This window comes from Aotus nancymaae, unplaced genomic scaffold (genome assembly GCF_030222135.1).
Source record: "Aotus nancymaae isolate 86718 unplaced genomic scaffold, 86718_ANA_hifiasm-v0.15.2.pri h1tg000138l, whole genome shotgun sequence".
Taxonomy (NCBI): domain Eukaryota; kingdom Metazoa; phylum Chordata; class Mammalia; order Primates; family Aotidae; genus Aotus; species Aotus nancymaae.
In genome coordinates, this window is record NW_026988553.1 from 3,213,893 (window position 1) to 3,232,898 (window position 19,006).

Consider the following 19,006-nt stretch of genomic DNA (forward strand, 5'->3'; position numbering starts at 1 on the left):
TCCTAGAAGTCCTGGAGCAAAGAAATACACACTGAAACTTGTTTAATCCAGCACTTCAAACATAACTGACCATAGAGCCCTCACTGTTTCGTGACTTATTAAAACTGGTAATACAGGCATAGAAGAAACATTGATGGGAGGTACATCGAGACGTTAATGGTGTTTATTTGCAGGTGCTGGAATTATGGGTACTCTTCTTCTCTCTCTATTTCTCAAATTTTTTTTGCAATCAATATATATTACTTTTATAGCCCAAATAGTAATAAGGCTATTCGCATTTTTAAATTGCAACTTTTGAAGGAGAAAATGAAGGCAAAGATAATTTAAGTTGGAATACAATTTAATTTTAACTGAAGATACTTCCTCATTTTAAGCAGACAGCAAATGCCCCACTCTTTTGGAGTCCGACAGGAGAGACCACACTTGCCCTGTTGAATCTTCTAGTTGTTCACTGGACTGGGTCAACTATAAGAATGCTGGGAAAGGAAGATAAAATGGTGAATGCCATATACTCTCCTGGTCTGCACAGAGTTACTATGTAATTATGTCACCCTTGTAAAGACTGGATTTTTGACCACTTTTTCTCTGAATATGAACCAAATAATTCCATACAAACAAAATACTTAGATGATTTGGAAAAAGCTTGGAGGTAGAAGTATGGTCAGGTGGTTTTTCTTCTTTCATTTTTAAAGCATGATAGACTGGACAGGAAAAATATGGCACATATACACCATGGAATATTATGCAGCCATCAAAAACGATGAGTTCGCGTCCTTTGTAGGGACATGGATGAACCTGGAAACCATCATTCTCAGCAAACTGACACAAGAACACATAATCAAACATCGCATGTTCTCACTCATAGATGGGTGTTGAACAATGAGAACACAGGGACACAGGGAGGGGAGCATCACACACTGGGGTCTGTTGGGGGGGAGTGGGGGGGACAGCGGGGCATGGGGAGTTGGGGAGAGACAGCATGGGGAGAAATGCCAGATATAGGTGAAGGGGAGGAAGGCAGCAAATCACACTGCCACGTGTGCACCTATGCAACAATCTTGCATGTTTTTCACATATACCCCCAAACCTGAAATGCAATAAAAAAAAAAATGAACCGATCAAACAATACAGTTCATTGTAGAAAGATCAGAAAGTGCAATTAGATGAGAAAAAACAGTTAACACCACCGCCAATAATAATAAAACAACCTATTCCCACCACAAGGAGCTAACCAGTGTCTAATACTTCAGTTAGGTTCTTAGAGGCTTCCCCCATACAATTCGTTTTTAATAAGAAATTAGACTATATATCTTCTGTTATAATATCCTTTTTCCACTCACTGATATTTCATGAATATGTTTCTGTGCAATTATCCTTCGTACTCATTGTATGAACATGCAGGGCTTTCTTTAGCCAGCCCCAGACTGATGGACATTCAAGTTTTCATTTTTTTACTATTGTAAACCATACTAAAAATTCCTTGTACACATATTTTTGTGGACTTGTTAGAGCCTGTCAGTCCTCCTGATTGCCACCTCTGCTTCTGGAATGCTGGGAGCTTAGCCAAGCTTCCACGTGCCTCAGGTAATAAGCAGCTAGCTTAAGCCTTCATTACAGCTGCAGCTAATGGTATATACAGGTGGGTATGGAGGAGGAAGAATGATGTACAGAGAGGCTGTTTGCAATCCTCACTGTGAAATGTCTTAGTTAAAAATCAGCAAGTGTTACTGAGAGTCTACTGTGTACCCAGTACCAAGTCCCAATTTTTCCTGGTGCTTGATGTGTCCTTCTTTTGTTTTGGTAAATCTTATCTGCCCTGTTGTATTTCTGCACGTAGCTTTTATTATTATTACCATTATTGTAGAGATGAGGTCTCGCTATGTTGCCCAGGCTGGTCTCAAACTCCTGGCCTTAAGCAATCCTCTCACCTCAGCCTTTCAAGCTGCTGGGATCACAGGCATGTGCCACCGTGCCAGACCTTAGCTATTATTTAATAGATACGATTTTTTATCAAATGTTTTGAATTTATGGCAACACTTTAGAGGTATGTTACATGGTAGATGCCTCTTGCATCTACCATTTCAACAGGGCAGATAAGATATACCAAAACAAAAGATGAAAATTAGATGGAAAATCCCAAGAAAAACATAAAAGACAAAAAGTAAAACTATCACCGAAATGAGGTGATACGTTACACGGTTTTTATCTGCTCTAACGTATTTTTCTTCTTTTTTTTTTTAATTGCATTTTAGGTTTCGGGGTACATGTGAAAAACACGCAAGATTGTTGCATAGGTGCATACGTGGCAGTGTGATTTGCTGCCTTCCTCCCCTTCACCTATATCTGGCATTTCTCCCCATGCTATCCCTCCCCAACTCCCCACCCCCCCCGCTGTCCCCCCAACTCCCCGCAACAGACCCCCGTGTATAGTGCTCCCCTCCCTGTGTCCATGTGTTCTCCTTGTTCAACACCCTCCTATGAGTGAGAACATGCGGTGTTTGATTTTGTGTTCTTGTGTCAGTTTGCTGAGAATGATGGTTTCCAGGTTCATCCATGCCCCTACAAAGGACGCGAGCTCATCGTTTTTGATGGCTGCATAATATTCCATGGTGTATATGTGCCACATTTTTCCTGTCCTAGAAATAGAAATTCCCTTTGACCCAGCAATCCCATTACTGGGTATATATCCAAAGGATTATAAATCGTTCTACTATAAGGGCACATGCACACGAATGTTCATTGCACCACAGTTTACAACAGCAAAGACCTGGAACCAATCTAACGTATTTTTCTAGTGAGCATTCCTCATCTCCCATTTCTTGCTTATGTGTTTCTTGTCTTTTCCATACAACAACTCTGTATAGATCTGGTGCTGGTTCCTGTTGAATGAGATTCACTCTTATTGGACCAGTTATTTACAGGAGATTTGCACAAGACACCAGGGCTATGCTTGAGACTAACAAATTATCTTCATGACACTGAGGTCTGTGTGAGCTCTTGTAGCCCATTGGGAGCAGCAGCTGTAGGTCTGAACATAAAGAAGTTTCAGACTTTACCTTCTTGTCTCACCAGACTGCGTCTTGAAAATCTGGCTTGCCTGTATGTTTATTCATTCAAATTTATCTGTTAGGGTTCTGCTTGGTGCCCAGTTGGGTCCAGAAATGTTTCTTTCACTAGTTAGCTTGCTTGTGCCCAGCAAGGGCTTATTGGTTTTTCTCTTCAGGTTAAGCCATCTACTTCAAAGAAGAAGGAATTATTTTTCTTGGCATGTTATCCACTTTCTCTTCACAGAAGTCCCTCTGAATGTGCATGGCTAACCAATATGTCAGATTTTTATTTTTTTTGAGATGGAGCCTTGCTCTGTCACCAGGCTGGAGTGCAGTGGCATGATCTTGGCTCACTGCAACCTCCGTCTCCCAGGTTCAAGCGATTCCCCTGCTTCAGCCTCCTGAGTAGCTGGGACCACAGGCGCGTGCCACCACGCCCAGCTGATCTTTTGTATTTCAGTAGAGGTGGGGTTTCACCATGGCCAGGATGGTCTCCATCTCCTGACCTCGTGATCCGCCCACCTCTGCCTCCCGAAGTGCTGGGATTACAGGCATGAGCCACCTCGCCCGGCCGTCAGATGCTTTTGATGTAGCTGACCTGCTGACCACAGTTTGAGTAACAATGACTTCAAAGATGTGGAACCAGACATATCTTGATTTGAGTTCCAGCTTCCTTGGTTGGTTGGTAGGTATACTAGTCAGGGTAATATTCAGCTGCGATAACAAACAATCCTGAGATCTTAGTAGCACAAAATAAAATTGATCCTTCACTCATGCTTCATTCTGATGTAGGTTAAGATCTCCTCCATGAGGAGATTCAGGGATCCCAGCTCCTTCCATCATGTAGCTTCACCATCTTAAGAGTCCTTCAGTTGAAGCCATGCATATGTGCAAGAGAGAGGCAGCATGGACATTCGTGCAAGACATTTATTGGCTAGGCCTGGAAATGTCACACATTACTTTTATCTGTAGTTTACTGGCCAAATCTCTGTACTGTGGTCCCAGGCTAGCTGAAAGGAAGGTTGGGAATATAATGTTACTCTGTGCTTGGGAAGAAGGAACAGGATTGGTGAACATATAGCCAGTCTCTGTCACAGTCTCTGTCTTGCTGATCACCCAGTATCTGTTTCACTTTTCCTTTCACATACAGAACAGAGCCACCCTGTCATGCACATGGAAATATTTCACCCAGATTTCCCCTTGAGAAAGGCCTTATTTCTTTAGCTGCTGAGAGTGTTGTCAGCGGAGAGCCTCTACCTGTTAGTTCATTCAGAGTCTGCCTCAGCTGCAGAGAGCTTCCACGTACTTTCTGGGGTTAGAGAGGTCCCGCCATTTCAGGCCAATGTGGGACAACTCTGATGGGGCCAGCAAGGCAGTTTTATTTCTCCCTTCCACCCCCTATTTTCCACTGGCGTTGATCATTAATAATACTCTGAATGCCAAATTCCTGTCTCCCTGTCTACTTTCAGAACACCTGACTTGTGGCAAACTCTTTCCTCAGGACTAAATCCCATTCATCACAGTGTCCGGCTCAAAGTCCGGAGTAGCTGGGTGATGCTTAGTTCTCTCAAGTCTGGGGGTGGTTCTGGTTGGTTAAGTGACCTATGAACTAAAATGAGCTATCTACTCCTGATCGTCACACCCCAGAACAATGATGAAACAGGAAACATTCCCATTAGAAAGAGGAAGAATGAGAGACACACAGCAGTGTCGATTAGGCCCAAATCCTGCTTTTGAAGGGTAGCTGTGTGGCCCACTGTCCACTCTCTGGGAGGCTCTCTGGATCCATTATTCTCTGTGGCTGCATCTGTAGCAAATGTTGGGACCCTCAAAGCTGGCGTCCTTCTTTTTCGTGGAAGATTGGAGGCCTAACTATTGTTTACAACTAATGGCTCATTTAGTTCTGGCTTGTGGTTTCTCTAGCAATACGCTTCTCTCAAAAGCTTGGCTACTTCCATTTGCCTGGAGGCAGTTCCATGTGCCAGTAACCACATCCAAGTAGCCACTGATGATGCCACACACTTAATCTGATCTTTACCCAGACACTTTTATTAGATTTCTGAACCCTGCAGGACCTTCCGTTTCTATTCTTTATTCCCTTTTAGTTCCTCTTGCAAACTGGCCAACTGTTTCCTGATCCCATCTCTTTTAATACCTTTGTTGATCACTTTCATAGGTCTCCCAGTCGGACTCTCTCTCCCACCCTAGGACTGACCTACCAATTTGTAATTTTTAATTGTCTTCTTTCTCTTTCTAGCAACCAACACAGAGACAGTCAAGTAGTCATTTGTTGGTAAATACTGACTGAATTAAGAAAATTTAGTTTACCTGTCTTGTTTTCCTCAGGATTGTCTTTGGCTTCATATGATTTATGTAGATAAATACTATGGTAAATTTTAAGGAAATTGAGAGCACAGCTAATTATATATATTTTTGTGTGTAGTTCCTGAGTCACAGGGAAGAAAAATTAGGAGTTAATAAAGTTAATAAAAGAAATGACCAGTTGTAAACACTGGTCATTAAATGTGACCTGTCACTCATTGGCAACAAATGGGGCAAGCTGGAGGAAATAAGAGAAAAAGTAGAGAAGACATTTTAAAAGGGGGTTGCATGACCTTTCACAGTGTTCCTCCCAGAACTGAATTTCTTAAAGCTTTCCCTTGATTACAGATATGCAGGCTGGTGAGCAACCTGAGTGTTTCCGTTCCCGCTCCCTTCATGTTCCCTCTCTTCTCCCTATAAGGTTTGTTCTTGGGTTCTTGCTGCGTTTAAAATGAAGAAACTGAGGCCAGCGTGAAAATAATCCAACGCGAAGGGATTTCTTCAGGCTCCCGGGTGAGGTTCTGCGGTCCAGACAGGAGGGGCTGGAGAAGTCACAGACTCCTCTGAGACTTGGGTTTTTATAGGGAGTGGAGGCGTTTGATTGGTTGTGCCCAAGGTCAGTGGGACGAAATGGTGGGGAGTGGGGCCCAGAGGCAACAAAAATGGCGGGGAGTGGGGTCTGGATGGAACAAAATGGCGGGGAGTGGGGCCCAGATAGGACAAAATGGCGGGGAGTGGGGCCTGGATGGAACAAAATGGTAGGCAGAGAGTGGGGCCCAGATAGGACAAAATGGCCAGGAGTGGGGCCTGGATGGAACAAAATGGCAGGGAGTGGGGCCCAGATAGGACAAAATGGCGGGGAGTGGGGCCTGGATGGAACAAAATGGCAGGGAGTGGGGCCTGGATAGGACAAAATGGTAGGCAGGGAGTGGGGCCCAGATAGGACAAAATGGCCAGGAGTGGGGCCTGGATGGAACAAAATGGCAGGGAGTGGGGCCCAGATAGGACAAAATGGCGGGGAGTGGGGCCTGGATGGAACAAAATGGCAGGGAGTGGGGCCTGGATAGGACAAAATGGTAGGCAGGGAGTGGGGCCCAGATAGGACAAAATGGTGGGGAGTGGGGCCTGGATGGAACAAAATGGTAGGCAGGGAGTGGGGCCCAGATAGGACAAAATGGTGAGGAGTGGGGCCTGGATGGAACAAAATGGCAGGGAGTGGGGCCTGGATAGGACAAAATGGCAGGCAGGGAGTGGGGCCCAGATAGGACAAAATGCTATCAGGTAGGTCCTGGTGGGGCTTTTTTCCCAGGCTCCCGGGGCGGGGGGCAGAGGGGGTGTGTCCGAGCTCCCCGCGAGAGAGGGGGTATGTCCGAGCTCCCCACGAGGGAGGGGGTGTGTCCGAGGCACCTGGCCTTACACTCCCTTCTCTTCTTCCCACAGAAACTTACATGAAGCAGCAGAGGATCCCCATCAGTGCCCAGGTGAGAGGAAAAGCAACGATGGCTGCTGGAGGTAAGTAATCCCTGAAGTTGTTCAGCCAGGACCTGTGATTACCTGCAGAAGGAGCATAGATGTTCATTGAGGACAGGTCAACTAAATGATAGGGCTGGGTTTGAATCCAAACTCGAGTTCAAATAGTTGTCCCAGAGCTCATATTCTCAACTATTTTGCTGTGCTGCCTCTAAGATGTTCAAAGGGCGTATGTTCTGTTTTTAAAGTATCCTGAGTTGGATACAATTTTTGCCTCATTGTAAGTCAAAAAGGAGCAATAATTGTTGTTTCAGAATCTTAAGGGTTGTTTTGCCAGGCGTGGTGGCTCACGCCTGTAATCCCAGCACTTTTGGAGGCCGAGGCGGGTGGATCACGAGGTCAAGAGATCGAGACCATCCTGGTCAACATGGTGAAACCCCCGTCTCTACTAAAAATACAAAAAATTAGCTGGGTGAAGTGGCGCGTGCCTGTAATCCCAGCTACTCAGGAGGCTGAGGCAGGAGAATTGCCTGAACCCAGGAGGCGGAGGTTGTGGTGAGCCGAGATCGTGCCATTGCACTCCAGCCTGGGTAACAAGAGCAAAAAATTCTGTCTCAAAAAAAAAAAAAAAAAAAGGCTTGTTTTGAGTATATTGGGTACTTCTTGAAAGAGAAGCATGAATTGATAGCAAGTCTTTATTAAAGTGCTGTTGCCTAGAGTACATCTGGGAGTCCTGCAGGAGGCTGAGGGGAGGCAGTATCCCAGGAAGAGAAAGAAGGGGCCAGGGAAACTGGAAGAAGGACCTCTGGGGGGAGTGTGCTGATCAATGTGATGCTGAGGATGTTGGCTCTTTTCATTAGCAAGTGGGGGAGGAAGGAAACCCTAATGTGTGTGGATCAGTGAACCATCAGCTTTATTCTCAATTTCACCTCCTTTGTCAACTCTTTCCTGACCCCTCCCCCAAAACAATTTAAATTATCCACTTGTCTCCTGGGAGCATTGATCATATTCCATGGAAGATTGGCATCTATGGCTTTGCCTGCCTATCTGTGAGCTCCTTCATAGCAGAGGCTGTTCAACTTCTTCTTCTTCTTTTTTTTTTTTTTTTGAGATGGAGTTTAGCTCTTATTACCCAGGCTGGAGTGCAGTGGCGCGATCTCGGGTCACCACAACCTCCGCCTCCTGGGTTCACGCAATTCTCATGCCTCAGCCTCCCGAGTAGCTGGGATTACAGGCACGTGCCACCATGCCCAGCTAATTTTTGGATTTTTAGTAGAGACGGGGGTTTCACCAGGTTGACCAGGATGGGCTCGATCTCTTGACCTCATGATCCACCCGCCTTGGCCTACCAAAGTGCTGGGATCACAGGGGTGAGCCACTGCGCCAGGCCAATTTTTGTATCTTTAGTAGAGACTGGGTTTCACCATGTTGACCAGGATGGTCTTGATCTCTTGACCTCGTTATCCACTCGCCTCGGCCTACCAAAGTGCTGGGATTACAGGCTTGAGCCACCGCGCCCGGCCGAGGCTGTTCAACTTCTAATCCATGTAGTTCAGAAAGGCTTGGTACATAGTAGGTAGGTTAATGCTTGTTGAACTAAACTTAACCAAACCAGAATAGTTTGTTTTTCTATGCATATTCTTTTTAAACATGAAATCCATTCTTCCTGACCTGCAGCATCAACCTCACGTCCTATGAAGAAAGGAACATTCATCCTAACAGCAAACACGCTCCCTGAGTGTGGACTCGATGCTACTCTCTCCAACAAGAGGCAAGTTAGATAGCACAGCAGAAATCCACTTAGCAGAAGCTTCTGGGGTTCCATGGACTCCCGTCTTCAGCTGCAGCTGAACAGCTGGTAATTCTAGCTCACTTTGCCAAGGAGAGATTTCTTTGTCCGTAGCTCTTTCCACAGAAACTTTGTCTGAAAAATTAGACAATGAGGGTTTAGTTCATATTCCGAAAAGCTTCTCCCCATCACGAACCTAAGGATAGTTGAATGACTTACACAGGTGACTCCTGAACATGGCTAGTTTCCAAGGCAAAATATATCCCCTCCAAGAAAACAGAACCGAACCTTACTATGCTCTATCAGGTCAGATGCCTGACATTGCCGCCTACACCTGATCCCTTTTCAATCTTCTCCAACCCAATTAGTAGAAACTCTTTCACCTGTTCAGGCCAGAAAACCATATATTCACGATGTTGTGCAACCTAGAATGCTGTCATCCTGCAAAACCGAAACTCTAAACAGGTCCTCAATTTCTCCCTCCCCTCCGGCCCCCCGGTAACCACCAATCTACTTTCTGTTTCTACGAATTTGACTACTTTAGATACCAAATATAATAAATTTCTATATATCTATATATTTTTAACTGAATGTATTTTAAATATTCAAGTAATAAATTTCTATATATCTATATATTTTTAACTGAATATATTTTAAATATTCAAGTAACAAACTTTTATATTGCTTTAAGAAGTAAATACTTGTAAGGTCTGTTCTCGCTGAGGATAAAATGAAGACACTGAGGCCAGCACGAAAACAATCCAATGCAAGGGAATTTAATTCAGGCTCCCGGACGAGGTTCTGCGGTCTGACAGGAGGGGCCACAGAAGTCGCGCGGACTCCTCTCAGGCACGGGGTTTTATAGGGAGTGGAGGTGTCTGATTGCCTGTGCCCAAGGTGAGTGGGACAAAAATGGAGGGGAGTGGGACCCGGATGAAACAAAATGGAGGGGAGTGGGACCCGGATGAAACAAAATGGAGGGGAGTGGGACCCGGATGAAACAAAATGGAGGGGAGTGGGACCCGGATGAAACAAAATGGAGGGGGAGTGGGACCCGGATGGAGGGTAGTGGGGCCCAGATAGGTCAAAATAGTAGGCAGGGAGTGGGGCCTGGATGGGACAAATGGTATCAGGTAGGTCCTGATGGGGCTTTTTTCCCCGGCTCCCCGGCGGAGGGGGAAGACGTGTGTCCGAGCTCCCGGCAAGGGAAGGAGGCGTGTCCGAACTCCCCGTGAGGGGAGGGGGCGTGTCCGAACCCCCCGTGAGGGGAGGGGGCGTGTCCGAATCCCCCGTGAGGGGAGGGGGCGTGTCCGAACTCCCGGCGAGGGGGGGGCGTGTCCGAGCTCGCCACGAGGGGAGGGGGCGTGTCCGAACTCTCCGTGAGGGGAGGGGGCGTGTCCGAAGGACCCGCGAGGGGAAGGAGGCGTGTTCCAGCTCCCTGTGAGGGGAGGGGGCGTGTCCGAGCTCCCCGTGAGGGGAGGGGGCGTGTCCGAACTACCCATGAAGGGAGGGGGCGTGTCCGAGCTCCCCGCGAGGGGAGGGGGCGTGTCTGAGCTCCCCGCGAGGGGAGGGGGTGTGTCCGAAGTCTCCGCGAGGCAGCCAGCCTTACAATACTTGTTAGGCCGGGCGTGGTGGGCCAAGCCTGTCATCCCAGCACTTTGGGAGGCCGAGGCGGGTGGATCACGAGGTCAAGAGATCGAGACCATCCCGGTCAACATGGTGAAACCCCGTCTCTACTAAAAATACAAAAAATTAGCTGGGCACGGTGGCGCGTGCCTGTAATCCGAGCTACTCGGGAGGCTGAGGCAGGAGAATTGCCAGAACCCAGGAGGCGGAGGTTGCGGTGAGCCGAGATCGCGCCATTGCACTCCAACCTGGGTAACAAGAGCAAAACTCCGTCTCAAAAAAAAAAAATGACTGCTGACGTGAATTCTTATATTCCTGACTTTGTCACTAAGTCACTGTGTGGTTATGAGTAAGTCACTTACCCTCTCCTAGCCTCACTCCGTCTCAAAAAAAAAAAAGTAAATACTTGTTTAAATCTATACCTATAGTAATGACTCTTCTTTTTCTCTCATATACTTTATCCATCAGAAAAGTCTAGTCACCCTTACTTACAAATGTATCCAGAATCCTGCCACGTCACACCACCTCCACTGCTACCCGTCACTGTTTCTGTCTTTCTGCTTCCATCCTTGCCTCCCTTAAGCCTCTTCTCCAGTGAGTGGCCATAGAGATCTTGGTAAGTTCAAGGTCAGATTATGTCCTAGTTACTTCTGACTGCACATCCTGCTAGTCTCCAACTTAGCCTCATTTTATCTTGAACAAGCTAGGCATGTTCCTACCTTGGGGCTTTTCCGCTTCTTTTTCCCTTTCCAGGGATTGCTTTCCCCCCGGGGCATTCTCAGAGTTTAATCCGTCACCTCCTTCAGGTACTCAAATATCCCCTTCTCAATGAGGACTTTCCTTAGACCCCATTGTTAAAATTGTACCACCCTCCTACAAACTTCCTAATTGTTTTACCAACTTGATTTTTCTCCAAAGCCTTATCAGAGCCTAGTAGAATATATTTTACGGTTTTTTTTTTTTTTTTTTTTTTTGAGACGAAGTTTCACTCTTGTTACCCAGGCTGGGGTGCAATGGCGCCATCTCGGCTCACCGCAACCTCCGCCTCCTGGGTTCAGGCGATTCTCCTGCCTCAGCCTCCCGAGTAGCTGGGACTACAGGCACGTGCCACCATGTCCAGCTAATTTTTTTTTTGTATTTTTCATAGAGACGGAGTTTCACCATGTTGACCGGGATGGTCTCGATCTCTTGACCTCGTGATCCACCCGCCTCGGCCTCCCAAAGTGCTGGGATTACAGGCGTGAGCCACTGTGCCCGGCTAATTTTTTTTGTATTTTTAGTAGAGACGGGGTTTCACCGTGTTGACCAGGATGGTCTCGATCTCTTGACCTCGTGATCCACCCGCCTCGGCCTCCCAAAGTGCTGGGATTACATTTTACGTTGTTTTATTGTATGTAGCCCCTGGATATAATGTAAGCTCTATGAGTGCAGGGAGTTTTGTCTGTTTTGTTCACTGCTAAACAGTACCTAGCACATAGGGTATCCAGGTACTCAATAAATATTTTTTGAATGAATGGCGACTTCTGGCAGATATTGTTCCCACCTGTTTTTCATTTAGTACACCCAAGTAGATAAGCCGAAAAAGCGAATCATCCCTTTCTTACCCATCCGTGAAGTTAGGTATGGCTATGTGACATAGCTCTGGATAATGAAGGGAAATCTGATGGGTAGATTTTGGGAAGGCTTTTTGCTGTCTTGATAGAAGAGATGGTGCTACCGTTTTCCCTTCATGCTGCCTTGAGTATTGTTTAAGACATGTTGCCTGAAGTTGCTCTGACAATTTCAAGACACTAAACTAACCCCTGTGCCTCTTACCGCTGGACTACATGGTATGAGAAAAATACACTCTTATTTGAGTCATTGTAAACTGGGCCTCCTATGACTTAAGACATTTATAACTGATACACTCACCTACTCTTTGATAGGGCTTAAGGAGACCCATGTCCAGTGGAAAACCACTTACCTGAAAATGGACTTAGCAGCAAGGAATTGAAACAAGCCAGTGGAATTAGGCCTTAGTCTTTAGAGGGCAGAAGTCTTCAGAAGAAGCTGGTCAGTCTTCTCCTTATGTCTCTGAATTCATCGATTCCATTTAACCCTCCCCTAATCTCCTTATTTGACAGCTAACCACACAGACATAGTTTAATGTCTATGTACAAACATCTGTGTTGATACCAAAACCCATCCTTACCGTTGGTATGTCCTCTTAGGCTTGAATAATTCTATTTTATTCACTACATAGCATCTAACTATACCTTATAATAACATATATATGGAACTTTAATAGATGGTAAATGTGGCATTTTATATCAGTGGGGAAAAAGAGATTATTTAATATGATGTTGGGTGTGAGCATACTTTTAGGACAGAAAATCCATGAATGGATATTTGTATGATCTTGGTGCAGAAAAAGCTACTCTAAGGATGTCATAATATCCAGAGCCATAAATGAAAATGCTGATAAATTTATAACATAAAAAGTAAAGCTTTCATATAGAAAAACATTGTTTAAAAAAGACAAAAGATTAATGACAAGTTAAGTACTTTCACAGCATATACAACAAACATTCAATTAAGATTGTTAACGTACAAAGAAGTCTTACAAACTAATTTAAAACAAATAGTTCTGGCTGGGCACAATGGCTATCATTCCAACACTTTGGGAGGCCGAGGCAGGAGCATAGCTTGAGCCCAGGAGTTTGAGACCAGCCTGAGCAACATAGTAAGATCATGTCTCTACAAAAAATTTAAAAATTAGCTGGGTGTGGTGGTGCATGTCTGTAGTCCCAGATACTCAGGAGGCTGAGGTGGTAGCATAGCATTGAGCCTGGGAGACTGAGGCTGCAGTGCGCTATGATCATGCCATTGCACTCCAGCCTGGGTGACACAGTAAAACCCTGTCTTAAAAAAAATAGTTATCCCAGTGAGAACACATGGACACAGGGAGGGGAACATGGGGGGCAAGGGGAAGGAGAGCATCAGGACAAAAACCTAACGCATGTGGGGCCTAAAACCTAGATGATGGGTTGATGGGTGCAGCAAACCACCATGGCACATGTATACCTGTGTAACAAACCTGCATGCTCTGCACACGTATCCCAGAACTTAAAGTTAAAAAAATGCAAATCAAGCCTAGGCAGCATAGCAGGATCCTGTCTATACAAAAAATGAAATATAAATTTTTTTAAATTTTACTGTAAGTTGTGGAGTACATGTGCCATGGTGGTTTGCTGCATCCATTCCGCCGTCATCTACATTAGGTATTTCTCTTAGTGTTATCCCATCCCAGTCCCCCCACCGCCTGCTCTCCCTCCCCTAGAAAAAAAATTAGGGTTCTATCAGAAAACAGAGCCACCAGAAAATAGACAAAACGAAGGTTTCTGTAGAGTCGTCCAATCTCTCCCAGTTTCTTGCTGTGTCATGATAGAAAGTCATGGAGTGGCTTGACCATTCTGTGACCCAGCCGGCGGAGTTTTTCCCAGCAGGCCGGAATGGAAATTGGGACCTTCTGAGGTGCTGATAAAGGTATCCAGGTTGTGACCCAAAACACTGAAAAAAACTGGCCATTGAGCCAAACCCTCATATGTGGAAGGAAAGGTTAGGTGGAGTGGAGAAAGCCAGTATACACTGGAAGCCTGAAAAGAGAATAGCCCATGAGATGGACTAAAACCTGCCATATAAGTTACCTTTTGCTGCATGAAAAATTACCTCCAACTTAGCAGCTGTGAAGGAAACTTTTTTTTTGAGACGGAGTTTCGCTCTTGTTACCCAGGCTGGAGTGCAACCTGCGCCACCATGTCCAGCTAATTACAGGCTTGAGCCACCGCGCCTGGCCAGAAACATTTTTATAGTATCTATAGGTTAGGAATTTTGGAGTGGCTTAGCTCAGTGGCTAGCTTGGGTCTCTGATGAGATTGGAGTCACATATCTGCTGGGGCTGCAGTCTGCAAGCTTCACTATCTACCTCCAAGATGGTGCACTCACATGACTATTACTAGGATGACCAAAAGGAACAGCTTGCCTGGGACTCAGGATTGGCTTCCTGGGAGTTTCATCTATGCAGGTGCCCAGGGCCCCACACCCTGAGGGGCCCTATGTTTTCTTTGCTCTGATGTCACTGTATTGAAATTCTTAATAATTTTATCTTTGAACTTGCGTTTTGTAAGGGACGTTTGATGGGACCACCTGTTTCATTTCCCACTCCCCACTGACTTTGTTAACACTCTGCTCCCTTTGGGTCCACTAGAATATTATGCTCATGGGCGTTGCATACATTCTTTGCTATTCTATTTGCATACGATGCGTTTTTGCATTGCAGTAAAACTGTAGTAAAGAACACAACATGGTATCTACCCTCTTAACAAATTTTTAAGCGCCCAGTGCGGTATCTTTAGCCATAGGCACAATGTTGTACATTGGATCTGTAGAACTTAATTCATCTTGTATAACCGAGACGTTTTTTGGGGGGATGGAGTCTCACTCTGTTGCCCAGGCTGATGGAGTGCAGTGGCATGATCTGGGCTTACTGCAACCTCCATCCGCCTCCTGGGTTCAAGCGATTCTTGTGCCTCAGCCTCCCAAGTAGCTGGGACTACAGGCATGTGCCACCATGCCCGGCTATTTTTTGTGTTCTTAGCAGAGACGAGATTTCACTATATTGGCCAGGCTGATCTCGAACTCCTTACCTCAGATGATCCACCTGCCTAGGCCTCCCAAGGTGCTGGGATTACAGGCATGAGCCACCGTGCCCAGAAGTGTAACTGAAACTTTATGCCCATTGGACAGAAATTCCCATTTCTCTCTCAGTCTCTCTCTCTGTATATCAGCTGTTCTCCTAGATTGAGGCTCCATTTCTGATTTATTTATTTTATTCAGCCTTTCATGAATTATATATTGTTTTACTCAGAGTTCAATTTAATCTGGTTTTCTGACTCACTACTTTGGTGTTCTAGAGTGTCCATCTTGCTATTCAGTGCCCCAATTTGTTTTAAAAATATAAGTGCTCACATTTTTATTTCCAGTGTAAAAACACAATTCTCAAAAGCATTTGTTTGTTTGTGTAAATGTTTTATTTGACTCATTACTGAAGAAACCAGCAGGAAGATAAAAGATAAAAAGAGAATTTGCGAAATAGAGATGTATATAGTCAATGGGAAAAGAATGGCAAAACAAGATTATCAAATTAAACATAAGAGTGGCTAATCTTTCACAGGAAATAAAACAATATCACCTTTGGGGTTAACTCCTCTACCAGGCTATAAAACAAAACAACTTATTCATTTCCGTCAGTTAACCTCTAAGCTTTAAGAACTTCACAGAGCTGCAGACCATTTGTGGATGGTGGCTATCAGGAGACGTCGTGTGGTCATAGTGAAGGGGTCAGGCCGGTGGAAGGAGCAGTAAAGCATTCACAATCTTAGGGGACTGTAGACCGAGATGGGGGATCCTGTTGTGTCCTGATACGGCAGACTGCAGTGTTCTTTCTGTTCTCAGCAGTTCAGTTTTCTTCTGACCTCCTTGGTATTTCGACTATGTAAGTGGCACTCTAGTATTCAATCATGGTATAAAATTCACCCTGTACGTTTTTGTTGTGTTTTCATCAGGAAATCAGGACAGGGAGTGCATCGTTAGAATTCAAAGTTTGTATCTCCTGTCCCAGACAACCGTGTACTCTCCTCAATTTCCACATAAATATTAAACATATGTTTTTTAGAAGCCTATTATCGTCATCATTTTCTTTCTTGGCCATCACAAATTTCAAGAAGACATTGTTATTTCGTTTCAAAGCTTTCAACAATTCCATCTTCCTGACCTATTTTTTATTGGTCAGAATTAAGACCAAATGGCTTTACATCTTTCTGAGATTAAATCTATGGACAGTCATCAGAAAAAAAAATGTATGTTTGCATTTATACAGAATGTCTTAATATAATTTCAGGGGACTTAGGGACTCTTGAACCCCATCAACGATCCTCAGTTTAAGAACGCTAGTTTTGGAGATAACAATGGGCCCTTCAAGCTGACTAAATAACATAATTATATCTATTAATGCGGTAGTCGTATTAACTCCGTTTTGCGGATTGTCCAAATCATTTGCCTTTTGACTTCAAGACTGTCTTGATCTTATCGTGAAACACGTTTTGTTCCATGCTTGACCAGAAAAGTAAACGACTGAGAGATTTATTTTAAATGTGTGAAGCTTCATCTGAAATGCTTACATAATGAATATCTTCTACAACAGACAAGTGGTGACTATGGGGAACCAAACTTGTCAGGGAAGAATGCAGGTTTCTTCACTTCTTTCTGCCTAGTTATATTGGAAGGAAGGACCAATCTGGGATCAGCTGCAGAAAACAGGTAAGAGTTAAGTTAAATTGTATGCACCCTCCCCACCCGCTATCAAGGAAACGCAGGATTAATGAGAGTTAATTCGAGAGGCCTCAAGGCAGTGTCTTCTAGGACTGTATAGTTTGAACACATAGCGAAATAATGGTGCCGTGGACAATGTGAGGGCAGGAAGTAACCCAAAGATCAGCAGAGAGGTAGAAGGCAAGCCAGGGAGGCCACCCTCAGTAGAGCTCCTGTGCCTCGCAGCCCAGGACCTCCATCCTCAGGGCAATCTGGTGCACCCAGCTCTGGGGGTGAATTCGAAGGTAGCGGGTCAGTAACGGCGGGTCTAGAGAGTTCACCACAGGTGTGAAGGAGTCTTGATTTCCCTGAAAAATCTGAAAGAGGAAAGACAGCATTTACCGGTTGTCTGACAGGACAGTGGTCACTGCAAAGCACAGATGCTTTTCTCACTTCTAGTTGTTTCCAGGAGTCCAGGATTAAACCCACGGATCTGGGATATCTAGAATTAAGAGCACCCTGCTTTGGAGGCCTTCACTCTAACTAGGCCTTATATCTAGAAGGTTCTCACCCACTTCCCAAACCTCAGTGACTTTTTTTTTTTTTGAGGCGGAGTCTCGCTCTCGTTACCCAGGCTGGAGTGCAATGGCACCATCTCGGCTCACCGCAACCTCCGCCTCCTGGGTTCAGGCAATTCTCCTGCCTCAGCCTCCTGAGTAGCTGGGATTACAGGCACGTGCCACCGTGCCCAGCTAATTTTTTTTGTATTAGTAGAGACGGGGTTTCACCATGTTGACCAGGATGGTCTCGATCTCTTGACCTCGTGATCCACCCGCCTCGGCCTCCCAAAGTGCTGGGATTACAGGCGTGAGTCACCACGCCTGGCACCTCAGTGACATTAAGTGCTTTGCCCTGAGTCACACACAGCACCTGTGTTGGACTACCTGGAGGTAAGAGTCAGGCTTTGGCCAGTAGACTCTCTCGTGAATGCATTTCCTGTGGCAAGAGGAGTACATAGAGCTCAGAAAATGGTAGCCATCATTATTAGTTAGGCAAGCTGGTTTCACACGTGTTGGTGACAACTTTAGAATAATGACTGCAACACAGTAAGGCATGTAATTTACTGCGGCTGGGCAACCTTGGCAGGACGGGGTGCAGAAGGAAGAAAGAAGTGGGAGACAGTCTAAGACTCAAGGCATCTGGCGACTCCAGGGCTTTGGAGCAAAGGCCACCTGTAACTGGGTGGATGTTTGGGAAAATGAAGATCTGAATATTCAAAACGTGTCGTTCAAGGCAACTAGAATATATAGCATAATGTTTATAGCATGGCAAATATACCATACACATCTATAGAAATAAAGTTCTGTGTTGGATAAAACTTTTGAGAAGCATTAAGGTACCTGTTCTGAGATTATTTTACAAATGTTTATGGTGCATTTGGAGGCGTTGCACATTTTTTGTTACACTTAATCCTTACTGCATTAAATCAGGGGCCATGCGATGCCAGATTGTCCCATTACTGATGATGCTAAGTTTCATCACCTGGTTAAGATATCTACCTAATCTTTGTATTTATAAAGGTAACCCTTTCCCTTTCCTGACAATCTGTGGGGTGAGACTTTCAGACCATGCAAATATTGTTTCACAACAAGCTTTTATCCAATGATATTGGCATCAAAGTTCCTTACAAGTATTCAATAGTATATTGATGGTTGCAAAGTGATTTTCCAATTTTGCCATTTCCTCTCTATTTATCAGCTGGAATTCTTCTGTGAAGAAAAGCTTCCCCTCTCCTTTTACTTTTTAAAAACTGTTATGAACTTCTGTATTCTTTATTATATGTATTATGATCCATTACCCTCATTATTTCTTCTGAGGCTCAAATTGTCTCAAATCTGGCCAACAGGAAGCCCTTTTCACATGACCCCATTATTCTTTGAGTGCTTCCTTGCATTCTGGCACATCAAGATGTACCAAGATCACTTAGCAGTTTCCTTGCTCCAGCTTTGGGAAAAGCCATTTCTCTGAGGAGCTCAGGTTCTTTTTACTGGGAAATGGTAGTTGGAGACCAAGATTTGGCCATGAGATGGGCTCATTATTACTGCACTGTGAACAGTGCTAAGAATGTACTTTAAAAAAAAATTCCTAAGTTCTCACTGACACTTCCGATTCAACGTTAACATTCTTTGCGTTAATATTAGATTCTTCCGGCTACTGTAACAAATTCACCACACACTTAGTGCGCTCAAAACAAAAGAAACTTATTCTCTCATAGTTCTAGAGGCTCAAAGTCTGGAGCCTGGAACAAAGGCACAAGAGGGTGAGTCAAACAGAAAATCACATGTAAACCTTCTGTTTGGAAGTGATATATGTCATGTCCAATCACATTATATTGATTAAAATG

General features: G+C 44.8%; 2 protein-coding genes across 5 annotated transcripts in view; both read right to left on the bottom strand.

Moving 5' to 3' along the window:
- Positions 1-448: 448 nt before the first annotated feature.
- On the bottom strand, positions 449-8,664 carry SMIM9 (small integral membrane protein 9). The gene is made up of 3 exons (XM_064371515.1): positions 8,529-8,664; positions 6,818-6,923; positions 449-476 (listed from the first exon to the last, which is right to left on the bottom strand). The coding sequence occupies exons 1-3, from the start codon at positions 8,662-8,664 to the stop codon at positions 449-451; spliced, it is 270 nt and encodes an 89-aa protein (XP_064227585.1).
- A 7,860-nt stretch (positions 8,665-16,524) lies between these two features.
- Positions 16,525-19,006, bottom strand: part of F8 (coagulation factor VIII) — a 134,313-nt gene continuing 131,831 nt past the window's right edge. For all 4 annotated transcript variants that reach the window (XM_064371529.1, XM_064371530.1, XM_064371531.1 and 1 more), the window contains one exon: positions 16,525-16,979. In XM_064371529.1, coding sequence (XP_064227599.1) covers positions 16,824-16,979 — 156 coding nt within the window. In that variant the 3' untranslated portion in view covers positions 16,525-16,823. The remainder of the gene's footprint in view (positions 16,980-19,006) is intronic.

What these genes read in the sequence shown, in the direction of transcription:
- SMIM9 (XM_064371515.1), bottom strand. Translation starts at nt 8,664, where the DNA reads ATGGAACCCCAGAAGCTTCTGCTAAGTGGATTTCTGCTGTGCTATCTA. An exon ending in TGTTCCTTTCTTCATAGGAC is followed by an intron (nt 6,924 to 8,528) that starts GTGAGGTTGATG and finishes CTCCTTCTGCAG; the next exon opens with GTAATCACAGGTCCTGGCTG. An exon ending in GGGATCCTCTGCTGCTTCAT is followed by an intron (nt 477 to 6,817) that starts GTAAGTTTCTGT and finishes TTCCTTTCCCAG; the next exon opens with CATTCTTATAGTTGACCCAG.